This window comes from Agelaius tricolor, unplaced genomic scaffold (assembly GCF_023055355.1).
Source record: "Agelaius tricolor isolate 1412-34295 unplaced genomic scaffold, bAgeTri1.0.p SCAF_35, whole genome shotgun sequence".
NCBI classification, from domain to species: Eukaryota; Metazoa; Chordata; class Aves; order Passeriformes; family Icteridae; genus Agelaius; species Agelaius tricolor.
Window position 1 is genome coordinate 3472023 of NW_027269295.1, and position 16899 is coordinate 3488921.

Consider the following 16899-nt stretch of genomic DNA (forward strand, 5'->3'; position numbering starts at 1 on the left):
TCTCGCAGGGGAGCGATCCGGGGCTCGTTCTCCCTCCTGGCACACGAGGAAGAGAAAAATCCTGACACACGAGGAACAGTGAAATCCTGACACACAAGAACAGTAAAATCCTGACACACGAGGAACAGTAAAATCCTGACACACGAGGAACAGTGAAATCCTGACACACGAGGAACAGTGAAACCCTGACACACGAGGAACAGTGAAATCCTGACACACGAGGACAATAAAATCCTGACACACGAGGAACAGTGAAATCCTGGCCCACGAGGACAGTGAAATCCTGACCCATGAGGAACAGTGCAATCCTGACACATGAGAACAGTGCAATCCTGACACACGAGGAACAGTGAAATCCTGACCCATGAGGAACAGTGAAATCCTGACACACGAGGAACAGTAAAATCCTTTTCCCCACACCTGGGGCGATGGCTGGGGGCTGTTTTTGGGGTCTGTGGCTCCCTGCCAGCAGCGATAAGTGAGGATAAGCGAGGTGTGAGCCTGCACAAACCTTTTGCTCGGTTCGCAGCCTTGAATGAGCCCCGGACGAGCGGGTTTGGAGAGGAAAGAGGCGTTTTCACGGGTCACTGATGCACTTTGAACTAGAGCCGGCAGAGCCGCGCTGACCTGAGCTGCTCCAGCAGCCAAGGGCTGAATCAAATCCATGGGGTGCGCCGGGCTGGGGGCGTGAAATTCCATCTCTTGCCTTTGCTGCTGCGGCTGCAAGAGCCGGGATTCGCAGGGCGGGGAGCGGGCAGGGCCGAGCCTCGGGGATGCTTTGCGTGCCGCGGGGGTAAAGGTGCAGCCGCGGGGGAGGCTGAGCCCTGCTCTTCCCCTGCCCGTGCCAGCAGACTTGGAACAGCCCTCAGCGGCGTGTGAGAGGCTGGCAAAGGTGTGCGTGAGGCTGGCAAAGCCCCTCGGCCGCAGCCACGCTCGGATGCGGTGGCTCCGTGCGCGTCCCCGCCGCTCCCAAAGGATCGCGGCACCCCCGGGAGCGCGCACCGCACCCGGCCCTGCTCCCATGTCCCAGCCCGGAGCGACGGCATGAAGAAATCCTCGTATTCAGGTGAGCCTCCCTCTGCTCTCGCCTCTCCCTTTGTGTCTGTGCTGGGAAAAAGAAAAGGTTCAAAAAAACCCCAGGTACGAGGTGCACCATCCGTCCTGGCTGTTTCACTGTGTGTAAACCAGTGGAAAAGGCTTGAAAAGCAAAGCAAAAAGCAGCGGGGCGGCTCGTTCCAGGCAGAGCCCGGCACTGGGGAGTCGGACTTTGTTATCGGAAGGCACCTGTGCCAGCACGGGTGACATCCAGCACCGAGCGGCAACTCGGTGACACGGGAACAGGGCCGTGTGACACTGCCTGCCCTGGGAGTCTCCAATCGGGCTGGAAGTACCCATCAATTGTCCAATTTATGGGATCCCCTCATGCTGGGGGATCCCATCTATTCTCTATCCTCCCTTCTCCCCCTCCTGGCTTTGCCGGCCGTGCCCTGTGGGGTGAGGGCATTGTGCTCTCGCCTCTCCCTTTGTGTCTGTGCTGGGAAAAGGAAAAGGTTGAAACCCCCCCAGGTACGAGGTGCACCATCCGTCCCGGCTGTGAGCGCTCTGCAGCTGTTTCACTGTGTATAAATCAGTGGAAAAGGCTTAAAAAGCAAAGCAAAAAGCAGCGGGGCAGCTCGTTCCAGGCAGAGCCCGGCACTGGGGACACGGACTTTGTTATCGGAAGGCACTGGGGACACCTGTGCCAGCACGGGTGACATCCAGCACTGAGCAGCAGCTCGGTGACACGGGAACAGGGCTGTGTGACACTGCCTGCCCTGGGAGTCTCCAAACGGGCTGGAAGTACCCATCAATTGGCCAGTTTATGGGATCCCCTCATGCTGGGGGACTCTTCTCTATTCTCCCATCTATTCTCTATCCTCCCTTCTCCCCCTCCTGGCTTTGCCAGCCGTGCCCTATGTGGTGAGGGCATTGTGCCCTCTGCCCCTTCCTCCCTGCTCACACAGGGTGTGCAATCACGCCTGGTGTTGTTCCTCTGAATTCCCCGTGAAATCCTGTCCCAGGAAGAGCCTGGTGCACCACGGAGTGGACAGGTCTCCTGTGAGAGGTGCCCTGCTCACCTCGTAAAGCTCAGGTGCCTCTGGCAGCTCCTGCAGCTGCTGGACTTTGCTCTGCAGCTGATTTCTGCTCTGCTCCAGGCACCCGCCTGTGGCTGTGCTCTGCAAGCCAAGTTCTGTCCTGGCTTGGCCTGGCCACTGTGGGGACATGGTGTCATCATGCCAGCGTCCTCCTAACACCCCAGATCTGGGTCTGGCCACCTCTCAGGGTGCTGGTGGCAGCTGCCGGTCACTTGAGCCACACCATTGCCTGAGCTCATGAGCCACAGGAGCTGGGCTTTGACTTCACTCAGAAAATTCACTGGTTTGGCTTCACTCAGAAAATTCACTCTGTGATGCTGCTGCCTGTTTATGGTTAAAATTAATTAGCAACCTTTCTCTCGTGCGTATTTTTCTTCTCTCATTAGCGTTGCTGAATGGGCTGCCGGGAGGGTTTATTAGGGCTGTGTGTCGGGAACCTGAGACAGTCTGAGTGTGATGATTAGCACGTTGTAAGTGATTCAGCTGGGTATTAATGGGTGTGCACTGCGTGTAGGGAAACCTGTCATTTGTTGTGGCCTCCTGAGGTGGTTGGAGCAGGGAGCAGCAGTGCAAGGAGAGGTCTGGATACAACTGCACATTTCTGTACAACTACACACAGAAATGTCACAGTTGAGACAGCCACAATACACAGAGTGTCACAGTACAATATCAGAAGGCTTCAGCCCATACAGAGTAGCACCACACCGCTTCAGAAGGCTGCAAACATCTTCTCTTCTTGTTCTTTACCAACCTCTTACACCCCTGATGTTCCTGCACTGCCCCTGTGTGCCCTCTGCTCCCTTGGGTGGTTGCTCAGCACACCTGGGCACTCCATGGCTCATTGCTGTCAGTGCTGCTCACCTGCTGCTCACAGCTGCACCCACTGGGGATGAGGCTGGGCCACAGCCCCACTGACAGTGACCCCAAACTGTGCCACACACAGCCCAGTGACCCCAAACTGTGCCACACACAGCCCCACTGCCAATGACCCCAAACTGTGTCACACACAGCCCCAATGACCCCAAACTGTGCCACACACAGCCCCAATCACCCCAAACTGTGCCACACACAGCCCCAATGACCCCAAACTGTGCCACACACAGCCCAGTGACCCCAAACTGTGCCACACACAGCCCCAATGACCCCAAACTGTGCCACACACAGCCCAGTGACCCCAAACTGTGCCACACACAGCCCCACTGCCAATGACCCCAAACTGTGCCACACACAGCCCAGTGACACCAAACTGTGCCACGCACAGCCCCATCCCAATCCCCACAATCTGTGTGTCTACACAGAAAAGCTGCTATTTCAAAATAAATTATTTTGAATTTCTCTGTCATCTGCTGTTATGACTCCTTGCAGATGAGCCCAAGGTTCCTCACCGGCTTTGCTTGTTTGGGGTGGGGCTGGGGCACTGCAAAGCCCCTGAAGTGTCTCTGGTTGGTGCCCAAACCCTCGTTGGTACAGCTGTGCTGACATCTGGGCACTACCTTTGCTTCACAGGGGCTGTGGTTGTATTTTGGAAACACTGCTGTGAGATTTCGCTGGTGCAGCTGTTTAAACAAAAAGAACAGAGCTGCCGTGCCCAGAACACACTGCTGGAAGCAGCAGGACAGTTCACACTCCTTACAAACACCTCACACCTTGCAAAGATCACCGGCAGTGCTGCTGAGCTGCTCTGGCTTGCAAAGGCTTCGCTTTGGGTGCTGCCTCCAGTAAATCTCCCTGATTTAGGGAGAAGAATAAATCTCCTTGATTTAGGATTTTAAGGTGGATGAAGGTGGAGGAGTCACCCCTGGCACTGAGGAGGCCACCTTGGAGAGCTGCCACCCCTGTGAGGTGGAGCCAGCCCTGCATGGCTGGTGTGTTCACAGCTCAGGGCACAGCCATGGTCACTTGTTTGGGGGAATTTCCCTGGGAATCCAGATTGCTTCTCCAAGACATGGATGTGCAGGGTGCTGCAGAGCCTCTGGGCTCTCTGCTGTCTGTCAGGGGAGCTGGGGATGTGACAAAGTCACTTCTCAGCTGCAAAAGCTGATGGTGACAGCCTCTGGCAGGCTGGAAATGCAGTGCCTGGTTGAGAAACTCCTGAAAATGATGGCAAAGGAAAAAAAATGGACATCTAAACAGCTTTTGAGGCTGAGTACTTGTTATGTCTGGTCTGATTTGTCCCTCTCTGGCTTACTTTGGATCTCTTTTGTGGTCTGGGTCCCCCTGAACCTTGTTTGAACCTCCAGCTCCATCCTCCCCCATGGGCAGTGCTCTCCTGTTGCTGGGCTCTGCCCTGCCCTAGGCAAGATTTACCTTCCCTAAAGCACTTCAAGGGCAATCCCAACCCATCTGCTGTGACTTCTGAGCACACACCACGTATGAGGAGTTTACTTTGGTGTGCCTCAGCTCTTGGGAGCAGAGAGGCTCAGTGAGACCTTTGTGCCATAGCCACGGGCACCTGTGGCTCATCCTGGCACTGCTTTTGTTCCTGGAACTCCTGGCAGCAGCAGCAGGAGGAGGGGAGAGCATGAAACAGGGATTTTGCACAGCAATAACTTCTACTGAAGCCAGCTCTCACTGTGTGCCGTGGGGATGTCTGTTATTTCAGTTGCTGAAGGCAAACTTGCCCTGGAATTCTACTTTTTAAGGATTTTTTGATTCTCACTTTCCATTACTCAAGCCCAATTGCATAGGCCAAAGAAGCAATAGGCAGGATTTGTGATAAATGACATGATGATTTTTAGGTATTTTCAAGGATGGTGTGAATGGTTTTGGCCAAGGATGGTTTCAGTTTCAGGTTTATGTGAGATGCTGGCACTCACTAAAATAAGGATCACCAGAATTACAGTACCACCAGAATTATTCATAGAGCTTATGTGTCACCCACCCTTACATGAGCTGCAGACTCCTAATTTATTGCTTAGGCACTTAGGGAGAAATAAGTCTTCATATATGAGCTAAAGCTGTAGGAAAAACTACAGGAAGAACAGCAGGAGCTGTGATTCCATCACTGAGGGAGGATTTTCCCATATTGTGACTCGTGAAATGATTCCCTATAAAACATGGGAAATAGGCTATAAATCAAATTGGATTTGCTGCTGCTGTCTAGAGAATTTGTGGCTGTCTCAACCCTGGAAATGCTCCAGCCAGGTTGGATGGGGCTCTGAGCAAACTGGTCTTGGGGAAGGTGTCCCATGGCAGGGATTGCAATGAGATCACCTTTAAGGTCCATTCACCCCAAACCATTCTGTGATCCCATCTCAGAAGCTTTGGGGAGCAGCTCTGTCCTCTGATGGTTGGTTTGGAGCGTGCAGGGTCCCCTCCTGCCCAGCCCCATCCTGTCCCTGGAGGTGGCACCACGGGGCTCCTGCAGGTGCTGTGCACCTGTGGGCAGGTAAAAGTGTGGCTGGGTTTGTGCCCCACCAAAGGTTTGTGCTCCAGGACATCCAGGGAGGGAAGAGAAGCATGGCAGCTTGTCACTGTCACATTCTCTGAAAAATCCCAGGATTTCTTCTCCTGGGAAGCTGAGAAGCCTCAGAGAAGAATGAAAGCAATAATTACCTGATTGCTTCTCCCTGTTTTGCTGCTTTGGAATGTGGTCTGGAGATTGTTTATCCAACAGGTGAATGCTTGATTGGTTTCATGTGAATTGTTTTTACTTAATGACCAATCACAGTCCAGCTGTGTCGGGACTCTGGAAGCAATCACGAGTTTTCATGATCATTCTTGTTAAGCCTTCTGTCTGTGTCCTTTCTCTATTCTTTAGTTTGGTATAATATAATATAATATAATATAATATAATATAATATAATATAATATAATATAATATAATATAATATAATATAATATAATATAATATAATATAATATAATATAATATATAATATATAATATATATTATAATATAATAATAAATTAGCCTTCTTAGAACATGGAGTCAGATTCTCAATTCCTCCTTTGTCCTGGGGACCCCTGCAAACACCACAGGAGCTCCAGCTGGGCTGGCCAGGAGCTGTGGCAGCACAGGGACCCGTGCCACAGCAAGTCCTCACCCAGCACAGTGAGGGAGTTCATCAAAACAGCCCTGCACAGACCCAAAATAATCCTCAAGGGCTGTCACTGGCCAAGCTCTGTGTGCTGGGGGGGCCTCAGTCCATGTCTGGCTGTAGCTGGTCAGAAATGGGCTGGAAAAGCTGAAATTGGGTCTTTTTTAGGCTGATACTGCAGGGAGAGACGTGGTTCCCTCAAAGGCTTTTAACACCCAGCCATAAAAGCTGCTGGGTGGGGCAGGGGTGACCTGGTGTCTGCAGAACCCATTGTTTGCTCCTGAACCCGACCCCATCTCCTGTCACTGAACTGGCACTGCCTGTGGCTGAGCTGGGGAAAAATAAAAAGAGTTGCTAGACCTGATTTTTTTGTACTTTTTTTTTTCTTCTAGTTCGCTGGCCAAACTGCAACATCAAGGAAAAAATACTGCTCGGATCCAACAAAAACATTGATTTAATTTTAGATTGTCATTGGAACAGAAATTCAAAATAATTTGTTTTGAAATACATTAAAAAAAAAACAAACACACAAACCATTGTTTTTCAGCTCAAACTCTCAGCTAGCTCTTCCTCCCCAAAACTTGCATTGAGTGAGAGTGAGGGGGATGTGAAAGGGGAAAAAAGGGTGAGGAGAGAGTTTTGGAGCCCATGGCAGTGCCAGGGAGGAGTGATTCCCCAGGAACACCTGTGGGGTGCTCCTGGTGTGGGTTTGTGGTGCTGTTACCTGGTGCTGCTGAAACAGCAGGAAGGAAAATCCCCAGGACTGCAAAATAAACTTGTTTTTTATAATCCCAGAGCAGCAGGAGGCTCCTGCACAGACAAAGGGCTTGGCATTATTTTTAGGATGCTGAAAGCTCTGCAGGTTGGCTGGGTCAGCTGCCAGGAATGATCTGCATCACCCAGACCCACGGGAAAGCTGCTTGATACCAAACATCCACAGCTCCTCATCCTTGCTTTCAGCCCCATAACAAACAAAATGCTGGCAAACCCTGCATGGCAAAGCCTTGCTCTTTTTTGGACAACCGCATCTCCAACTTGTCCATACTCATCTCTCACATTTTTGAACCAGTGAGGAGCAGCTCACTGTGACATTCACAACAATCACACGTTTCTCTGATGGGTTTTCACCCCCAACTCCCTTAATTTATTTATAGTTTTTAACCCCTTGATCCATCACAGTGTGCTGTTCCCTGCTCTGCCACATGCAGGACAGTGATTTTGATGTTCCCACTGGCTGGTGCCCTGGGATTGTTGCTTGGGCTGTAAGAACATTTAAAGATGCTCAGAGAGAGCAGCTACCTTTGTCCAGAGTGTGGGGGGATCCAGGGAAAAGCAGGCATGTCCTTCCCACCCCACATCCCTGAGTTTCTCCATGACTGTGTGTGCTGGGGAGCAGAGCAAGAGCCCATATTTCTTATATTCCTACAAGAACAGGGCAGTGCTGCTCCCTGTCAAAACCCAGGAAATTCCTCTGGCTGCCCTGGAGGACTCCAGCCCCTGCCCAGGGTGCTCAGAGACCTTGGCACAGAGCCCAAGACCCCTGTGCCTTTGATTTAGCCCCTTGGAAAGAACAATTACCAACCTTATATGAAGAATTACAAGCCATGAAAGTTTAAGTAGAATGATAGTGAATTTATCACAAAGTGAAATATAGATTTTTTACAGTTTTTAGAATGGGGATTCAGGGGGGCAAGATGGAGGAATCTGGGTGTGTATCCAGCCTTTCTCCTTCTTCTTCTTGGCCTCCATCTTCTGCTGTGATGTTGGCACTTTTGGATTGGTTTAGAGTAGAAGCTCACTGTCTAACATAGGTGATGGGTATTGGGAAGTAATTGTAAACATTGTACATGTAGTTTTTAGTATAAAAAGATAACACCACCCTGGGGACAGGCACAGTGCCTCTGACTGTCTTGCTGAGTGGACCTCAGCAGGTCAGGAGAAAGAATTTCATAGATAAGGAACAATAAACAACCTTGAGACCAAGAACTGAAGAGCTCTGACTCCTTCTTCAAGCGCTGGGCTGGAAAAAGAGACTTTCTAACACATCTTGGGGTCACTCTGAGCAGCAAAAGTCCTGAGAGCTCCCAAACCAACACTGTGACTAAGAGGCTCAGGTCTGCACTGTGCAGTTAATACCTTAAACAATGAACCATTCTTCTGATTGCTTTTAAAAAGAAAAAGTTGTATTCTTCAGAGAATTCGATTTCTAATCCGCCCGTCCTTTCTTGGGGTAGTGAAGCCTGGAATTTTCCTGAGTGTTACGGATTGTGGTAGCCTCTGCTGGATGAAAGCACCTTGATCTCTGGACAGAGCGTTCTGCAGGGCCTCACAGAGGGTTTTTGTGGCTTAGCAGATATCAGGAGCTGTTGATGGCACTTGGCATCAGTCCTGGCAGAATTTCCTCAGCCCTTCCTTGCTGTAAAACCCGAGGTGGGACCGTGAGAAGCCCAATCAAAAGGCACAATTGTTTTATTTCATTCCTGTGCTGACAGGATATATTGTCAGAGATGTAAATGCAATGTGCCATCACATGTTTCTGATGGCTTGTGATGATTGATGGAGCCTTGTTAATGAAAAACCCTCCTGTGGCAGCATTGTGCTGTGCTGGGGTGGCCAGATCAGGGCTGTGATGGGTTTGGTTGGGTGTTCTGCTGTTTCTGGGATTGGTGGCATGTGTGGGCAGGGGTAGAGCTTTGCTCCAGGTAGGAAAAACATCCCAACATCTGTTAGAAAACAGTTTGGAGAAGCAGGGAAATCCAGTCTGGGGAGAAAGACAAATAACAAACCACAAAACACATGCAGACATTTGCAGAACACAATGAAAGCTCCTGTGGGGCCCAGTGAGGTGATTTCTGCTCCCCAAAACACCCATCCTGTTCCTGTGACCACCTGGGCTGAGCAGGGAGAAGTGGTGGCCCAGGGAATGGGGAGATGCTGCAGGGACATCCCAAAAAGCAGCTCTGACAGCCAGTGGGGTGCTTTGCCTGCACCTCTGAGACCAGGGCTGTCTTGGGGTTTGCTGCACAAGCTGGGATCCAAATCCAAGGAAAAGTCTGTGGAAGGGGAGAGGGCTTTGTATTGCAGTGATTGGTGAGGATTTAACCCATGGGGCAGATGTGTGAGGCCAGGGAGCTCACACAAAGCAGGCAGAGGTGGCCTGCAGGGGACAGCTGTCCCTTGGGGTGCCACAGCCACACCAGGGAGCTCCCCTGGCATCCTCAGGAGGAGCAGCTGAGCCCGTGCAGCCCTGGCTCCCTGTGGGACCACAGCCCTGGGAGAGGCAGCACGGCCCCTGGTGACTCAGCCTGTTCCCACAGTGACTGCCTGGGGACAAGGACAGCCCAGGACACCCTTTCAAGGCCTGGTTCCAGAGGGGACAGCCTGGGAAGCTGCTTCCTGCTGTGTCACTGCTCAGGGGAGCCTCTCACAGGGCTGGCATTCGTGGGGCACCAGAGCCTGGGAAAGGAAAGGTTTCATCCAGTGCTGTTCACTTGGGAGAACAGTGGCTGCTGGGCAGGAAGGGGCTCCTTGGGCCTCGGGTTTTGGTTGATCATTGCTGCCCCAGATGTGCAGGTGTCTCTGCTCCGGCCCGTGCGGCTGAAGAACGAGTCTGGACCCTTCACTGTTCAGTCTTGAGGTTGTTTATTAATTCTTATCTGTAAAATTTTCTTTCTGCCCAGCTGAGATCTGCTCAGCAGGGCAGCCACAGGCACTCTCAGTGCCCCTGAGGTGGTGGTGTCATTTTATACCACAAACTACATATAACATATTTACACTTAATTCCCAATACCCATCACCTATGTTAGACAGTGCACTTCTACTCTAAACCAACCCCAAAGTGCCAACATCACTGCAGAAAATGGAGAACAAGAAGAAGAAGAAGAAAGGCTGGACACGCTCAAGTTCCTCCATCTTGTCCCCATAACCCCCATACCAAAAATGCTAAAATCTGCATTTTCACCCTGTGATCATTTTGTTATTACACCATTCAAACCTCTATGACTTTCACGCCCTCATACAAAGCTGGCAACTTGCTCCAGGGGTCACAATCAAATCCCCAGGTGCTCTGGGCTGCCTGCCAGGGTCTCTGAGCCCCAGGTGGGGTCCTTGGCAACTCTGGACACCCGGAGGGATGAGCTGAGCTCCGACACTTGGGAAGTTCTTGCCTGAGTTTCAGCACTGATCACTGCACACTCTGTAGCACAATATCACTCATTTCCATGGCCTGAGCTTCTCATTTCAGCTTCAAATCTGATGGCCAGAGCATGTCACTGTCCCCTCCATTTCCCTCAAACACTTTGCTGCCTTCATTGCTCCCTGGTCAAACAGATGGAAGTTAAACTGGAGGGATGATTGCAAGTTGGAACTAGCAGCAAAAACCCTTTTTTTCTGCTGCTAGGGTTTTTTTTCCCTTCCCTTTGTCCATGCCAGATGAGTATTATTTACAGGAAACACTTTGTACAGCTTCAAGATTTGTTTAGAGAAGGAGTGTAGGGGAGGAGACAGCAAAAGGCAGAATGGAAATTAAAAAGGTCACAGTAATGCTCCAGAAAATCCATAATTTCCTGGAGTGGGAGTGCTGCTATTCTGGGTGTGCTGAGGGACAAACTGCCTCCCTTGGGGACAGGCTTGGCCTCATGGGGCTGAGCCCAGAGCAGCTGCTGGGGACAGAGGGTCCCTGACACTGCCTCGTTCCCTCAGCTCTGCCAGAGTCACGTCCCTGGTGGCCCTGCCAGGGAATCTGGGAGCACTCCCGGGAGCAGCCCCCGGGCCACGTTTGCTCCAGCCCTGATGCTGTCCCGGGAAATGGGGATTGCCTGCAGCTTTGTGTGATGGGGACAGTAAACAAAGGAAGAGGACGAGCTCCCTGAGCCCTGTGGGGTGACTCAGTGCCGAGCTGTGAGTGCCTGGGCACGTACAGAGAGGAGAACAGGCCTTGGAGCAGGACAAGTCAGGACAGGGGACTCGCGCAGGACAGCCCAGGGAGGTGGCAGGGGGTTGGTGCAGGCTCTGTTTTACCTCCAGGAAAGGCTGAAAAAGAGCAAATGTCACCCACCCTGGCTGGTGGGAGCCCTCAACCTGGCCAGGTTGAGATGGGGGCCACCAGCACCTTGGAAAGGTCTTTCAGCAAAGTCACCAGGTCACCCTTTGCTCTCTGCATTTTCAACTTCCATCATTCTCCCAAGGCGACTTTCAATTAACTTTCAAACTTAAAAGCAAAATCTAGGTACATTTTCATCAGTAGGAAGGAGGATGGAACATTCTTTGCCAGCATGGAATTTAATTTGAAGCATTGCAGTTGATGATGTCACCAGTCCAAGCCTCACTCTCCTCGTCCTCTTTGCTTTGGGGAAGGTTTTCAAGCTCACTGATTTTCAGTGTTCCAGTGATAGAAGTCACATGTGCTGCAGTGTCCTTATCTGAGGTCAGTTGTTAGAAATCCTTAAATCCAGATCTTCCCCATGAGTTCTTGCAGCCCACTGTGCCTCATGCAGGGCTTTTTCCCCTCTGGTGTCCTGCCTTCACGTGTTTTAGAGCATGTTTTATAAAACTGGTGATAACGCTGAGAAATAAATGTGAATTTGAGTTGTGCCCAAACTGCCTCAGAACCACCACACCATAGGGTTTCAAGTGCTTGTTTTTTTTAATTTATGGATTTATTTTTGTTAGCAGGTAAGCTGTGACTCTCAGAGCTGTTATCTACTGAAGGACTGCCATTACTGCAGCTCATTACCCTTGGACATTCATTTCCATCCAGCTCCATCTGCATCTGTGAATGCTTTCCCAAACTGCTGTTTGACAAGTGAGATGCCCCAGTTGTGGAGCCCCACATCTGAGGGCTGGGGAAGGCTCTTGGTGCTGTGGCTTGGGTGGTCTCCTCATCCTGCTTGGCAGCTGCAAGAGGCTCTGACACAAAACCCTGGTGGGTTTTGTGTCAGATAAACCTCCCAGCAGTGATGTGAGATTCCCTGACAGCTGATCCTGCAGTTAGTGTTGGGACAAATGAGTTAATCTGGGCAAGGATGAGCTTGATCCATCTGGGGAGGTTTCAGAGCTTCCTCTGCTGTGCCTGGTCCTTCATGGAGCAGCCACTCTCCAGGAAATCATCACCATGATTTAAATGCATCTCTTTTAAAGTATTTGTGGAGGGGAGGAGGTGTCTGTGGCTGTGTTTTGTGTGTTTGGTTTTGTTTTTAGAGCTCATTGTGGGAAAAGCAAGAGCCCTGTGCTTGAGCTGTGATGGAGAGGGAATAGTAAAAAGATGTTTCATAATGTGTGTGTATTAATGTTCAGATCTTACTGAGCCTTTCATCTCCTTTGGGCCCTGAATACAAATATGGGAATGGAGATGAGGCAGAAAAGGCTCCCATGGCAATGTGCTGGGTGCTGATTATTGCAGGGTTTTCATTAGACCCTTCTATAGGCTGCAGCTCTTCCTTGGTGGATGGTTTTGGGGCTGCTGTTGGCAGAGGCTGTAACACAGGAGAAGGATCTGGAAGGTTGATGCAGGGCACAGTCACACACTCCTGCTGAGCCAGGAGCAAACCCTCACCTTAGTCCTGGCTAAAATACAAGCTATAAAATAAGCAGTGTCCTTGTCCCTAGCCCTGGGGCAGGATTTCTGTGTCCAGAGCCCCTCCAGGTGCTGCACAGGCTGCTCCTGGGAGGCACACAGGGCTCAGGAGTGCTTCCCACAGCTCAGGTGTGAGCAGGAGCCTGGGTCAGAGGGTGGCAAAGGACACAGGGCTTGCACAGGACAGCCCAGGGAGGTGGCAGGGGGTGTTGCAGGGAGCTAAGGAGGCTGGAGGCTCTGTTTTGCCTACAGGAAAGGCTGAAATAGAGCCAGTGTGACCCACCCTGGCTGGTGGGAGCCCTCAGCCTGCGCAGGTCTGTGCTGGCAGAGGTGTCCCCAGGTGTGCAGCTGGAGCTGTGGCTTTTCCCCTCCCTCCTCACCCCTCCCTGTGCTGCCTGGGGGTGCCCAAACAGGCTCTGCTCTCCCCAGGGCTGCTCAGGCTCTCCTGCTTCCCATCTGGAGCTGCCCTTGTTTGAATTCCTGGGGGAGCAGGGGGTGCCAGGGTGGGTTTGTTTGTGCTTCTCTCTGAGCAAACACACACACAGGTGGCAGGTGGCACCTTGTCCCCTTGCAGAGGGCTCAGAGATCCACAGCAGAGCCCTGCCTTGTGCACACAGCCTGCAGGAGCTGCAGCCCTGCTCGGGGCAGGATGTGCTCATGAACATCCTCATGAGGGGCATCACAGGGGCAGGGACAGCTCTCTTCACTCTGGGGACAAGTGACAGCACTCAAGGAAATGGCTGGAGCTGAGTGAGGGTGTTGGGGAAGATGAAACAGGAAAGGCTTATCAATATGATTGCCTGGCAAAAGATTTTGAGAATATGGAAACTATGAGTGAGATTGAAATGAAAGCAAGCTTTGAGACACCTTAGTTACTGAATAACTGGAAAACAATGGTGTGGCCAGCTGAAGGTGATCCCCTTTTGATGGAACAACACCCTCTGCTTGCAGACAGGCCCAAGGGTCAGAGCAGACCCTGCCAGCTTGGCAGAAGGGGCCCAAAGAGGAGTTTTTAGGGTTTTTTAGGGTAACACAGTATGGCAATGTAGATTCTTACAAGCTGTATGTAAATGCTGTAGGATTTGTATCTTGTACTAGATTGGTTAGTGAGAATTAGAATATTCAGCACAGAAGAAGATTTATGGTATTGTAACGGGAACATTGCTCTCTTACCCTTTTACTCTCTTACCCTTCTGCTCTCTTACACTTTTAGGCTCTTTCCCTCTCATCCTCTCTCCCCCTCTCTCCTCTCAGCCCTGCTCTGAGCTGTGGCTGGCAGCTCCAGCAGGCCCCTGCACCCAGGCCCTTTGCAATAAACCCCAAATTCCAGTCCTGGCTGCAGAGATCTCTCAGCTCCATCCCAACTGTCCCATCCCCATTGCTCCTACATGAGGGCAGGTTTAGGTTGGATATGAGGAACAGCTTTTCACCCAGAGGGTGGCTGAGCACTGAACAGGCTCCTCAGGGAGGGGGTCACAGCACCGAGCCTGTTTGAGCTCAAGGAGCACTTGGACAATGTCAGGGACACAGTGGGGCTCTTGGGGTGTCCTGTGCAGGGCCAGGAGTTGGACTCAGTAATCCTGATGGGTTATTTCCAACAACAATATCCAAACAAACCCTTGGACTGGGGCTGCTGTGTCCCCCTGGGGAGCCAGGGCACAGCAGCAGGGTTGGCAGAGGGACCAGCTCTGATGGAAACCATCTCCTGGTCTCATTTACAGCACTCTGACAGCCTGATTCCCACCCCTCACCCTGCTGTCAGGTCCATCCCACATTTACAGGCACCTGCCTGGAGTACCTGGAGCTCTGCCCATGTGGGGTGTGGATCTTTTATAGGAACCTCCCACAACCACTGGCTTGAATCTGGTGTGTAAATCAGACCTTTGTGCTGGTCCTTGCCTGGTCACAGTGTCCTGTTTGAGTTTTTTCACAGAATCATAGAACATGCTTAGTCAGAAATAACCCACCAGGATTACTGAGTCCAACTCCTGGCCCTGCACAGGAGAATCCCACCATGTGAGAGCATTGTCCAAATGCTCCTTGAGCTCAGACAGGCTCGGTGCTGTGACCCCCTCCCTGAGGAGCCTGTTCAGTGCTCAGCCCCCTTTTGGTGAAAAGCTGTTCCTTATATCCAACCTAAACCTGCCCTGACTCAGCTCCAGCCATTTCCTTGAGTCCTGTCACTTGTCCCCAGAGTGAAGAGATCTGTACTGATGCCTTGTGCAGGCTGAGCTGGAGCAGAGGCTGGACAGGGTTAAAGAATAAAGTAAGGATTTATTAAAAGGCTTCATGGATGCACCTTGGGCAGCACAAGAGCCCAGCCAGGGCTGCACCCAAGATGAACCAAAATGGTCCCAAAATGGACACGAAGTCTCTCCCTGGGATCAGTTCTGCTCCATTTGCATCTTGCAGTTCATTGTCCCATTCCAGCTTTAGCCCATCCAGGCCCATCCTTGTTTTTCTCTCTCCAGCCCATGGTGTTTATGCTCTTGGGCTGAGATTTGGATCATTTGTCCTTGGTGCCCAGCTGGAGCAGGAATTGTTTTGTCTCCCTGCTCTGTGCACAGAGCTCAGCATCCCCTGATGTGAACCCAGACCCACACACTAAAGCAGCACAGAATCTGAAAAATAAAAAAGCCAAAACCTGAAAAATAGAAAAGCTAAAATCATACCTGCCCCTGTGATGCCCCTCATGAGGATGTTCATGACCTCAGTGAGGTCTCCCCTCAGCCTCCTCTTTTTGTTTGGTTGTTGTCTTTTTCCAGAGTATTCACATTAATTTGAATTCTAATCATCTCTGATGTTTCATCCTCACTTGGGATTGCCATCATCTTTACTAACTCTTTACTAACCTCTCTTCCCATTTCTGGTGGGAAATGGATGGTGGGCCCTTAGATCAAAACACAGCTTGGAGGTCAGACTTTGGATTAAAAGCTGCCTTGACACAGCCCTTAAGAACACCTTGGAAGCATCCAAGCCCTGTTACCTACAGATTATGAGCAAAATAAGACTATAAACCAAGTAGAGACCTCTGCTTTGGGGGCTTAACAGCCTCCCCTGCTTTACAAATCATGTCATCATAATCTTTGCAAGATTAAGCACTGTTTCAGCTGCAGGGGTTTTTTTAATTTCACTTTCTCATGGAATAAACTGATGGTGACAGATGCCCAGGAGCCCTGGAGGTCAGTGCTTTGTTTAGACACAGGGAATTTAGGGGCTGAAGGGTGACAGTGGCCCCTGGAGAGGGGTGTGGATGTCACCTTCTCATGGAGCACAGGTCTGTGTGGCAGTGACCTTCTCTGTGCCTGTAAACCTGGGCAGAGCCTACAGAGGGGCCTTGGGTTCCTCCAGAGCATCAACTAAATAGAAATGGATAAAGATGTGGATAAATATAGAAATATTTCCATGTATAAAAATATAAATGGATAAATAGAAGTGGATAAATGTGGCCTTTTGCCTGGGACACAGAGGAACAGGCTGTCTCACTGGGTTTGTGTGGGGCACCACCAGGTGCCCTGAGCCCTGCTCCTTCTCAGGTGATGCAGATAACCCAAGTGCTTCCTATTCTGGCATTGGTCTCAGAGCTGAGGGAGATAATTTCCTGTATTACTGAGGACCAAGGTCTGGAAAAAAACAAGGTGGAATTTAATTTTGCCTGAGTTGAGCCATCTCAAAGTATCTCTGAATCAGAGCTGGTCCCTGCAGCCTCTCTCCAGCAGATGATTCACCCCATCCTCCTGCTGGAACCCTGAATGCTGCAGAGAATTTCAGACTTTCTGTGCTGCCAGGCACTGACCCCCAAGAGAACACTGCACTGACCTGAGGCTGTGGAGAAGCTTCCAAAATGGAATGACAGAACTGGGATTGTGGGTGTGGAGTTTGAATAGAAGTGTGTGATATCACAGGATGGGAAACTTAGAGTCTAAGGGTTTAGAATATGGTAATATATATAAAGCAAGATGGAGGTTTTAGGGCAGAGGCTGGTCCTTCTTCTTCACCTTCTTCTTCTCCTTCTTCTTCACCTTCTTCTCCATGGCTTTGGGTGGTTTTGTGTAATTGGATAAAAAAGTCCACATTGTGGGCCATGGGTGGTTGGTTATTGGGTTAAAAGTAAAAATAATTGAGGTGTCATTTCCTAATTGGACAGTTTA

At 50.7% G+C, this 16899-nt stretch overlaps 1 protein-coding gene across 1 annotated transcript in view; it reads left to right on the forward strand.

The window, feature by feature from the left end:
* Positions 1–1029: 1029 nt before the first annotated feature.
* Positions 1030–16899, forward strand: part of SEPTIN9 (septin 9) — a 165142-nt gene continuing 149272 nt past the window's right edge. Inside the window, exon 1 of the mRNA XM_071452605.1 lies at positions 1030–1066. Within this exon, the coding sequence (XP_071308706.1) occupies positions 1045–1066 (22 nt within the window). The 5' untranslated portion in view covers positions 1030–1044. The remainder of the gene's footprint in view (positions 1067–16899) is intronic.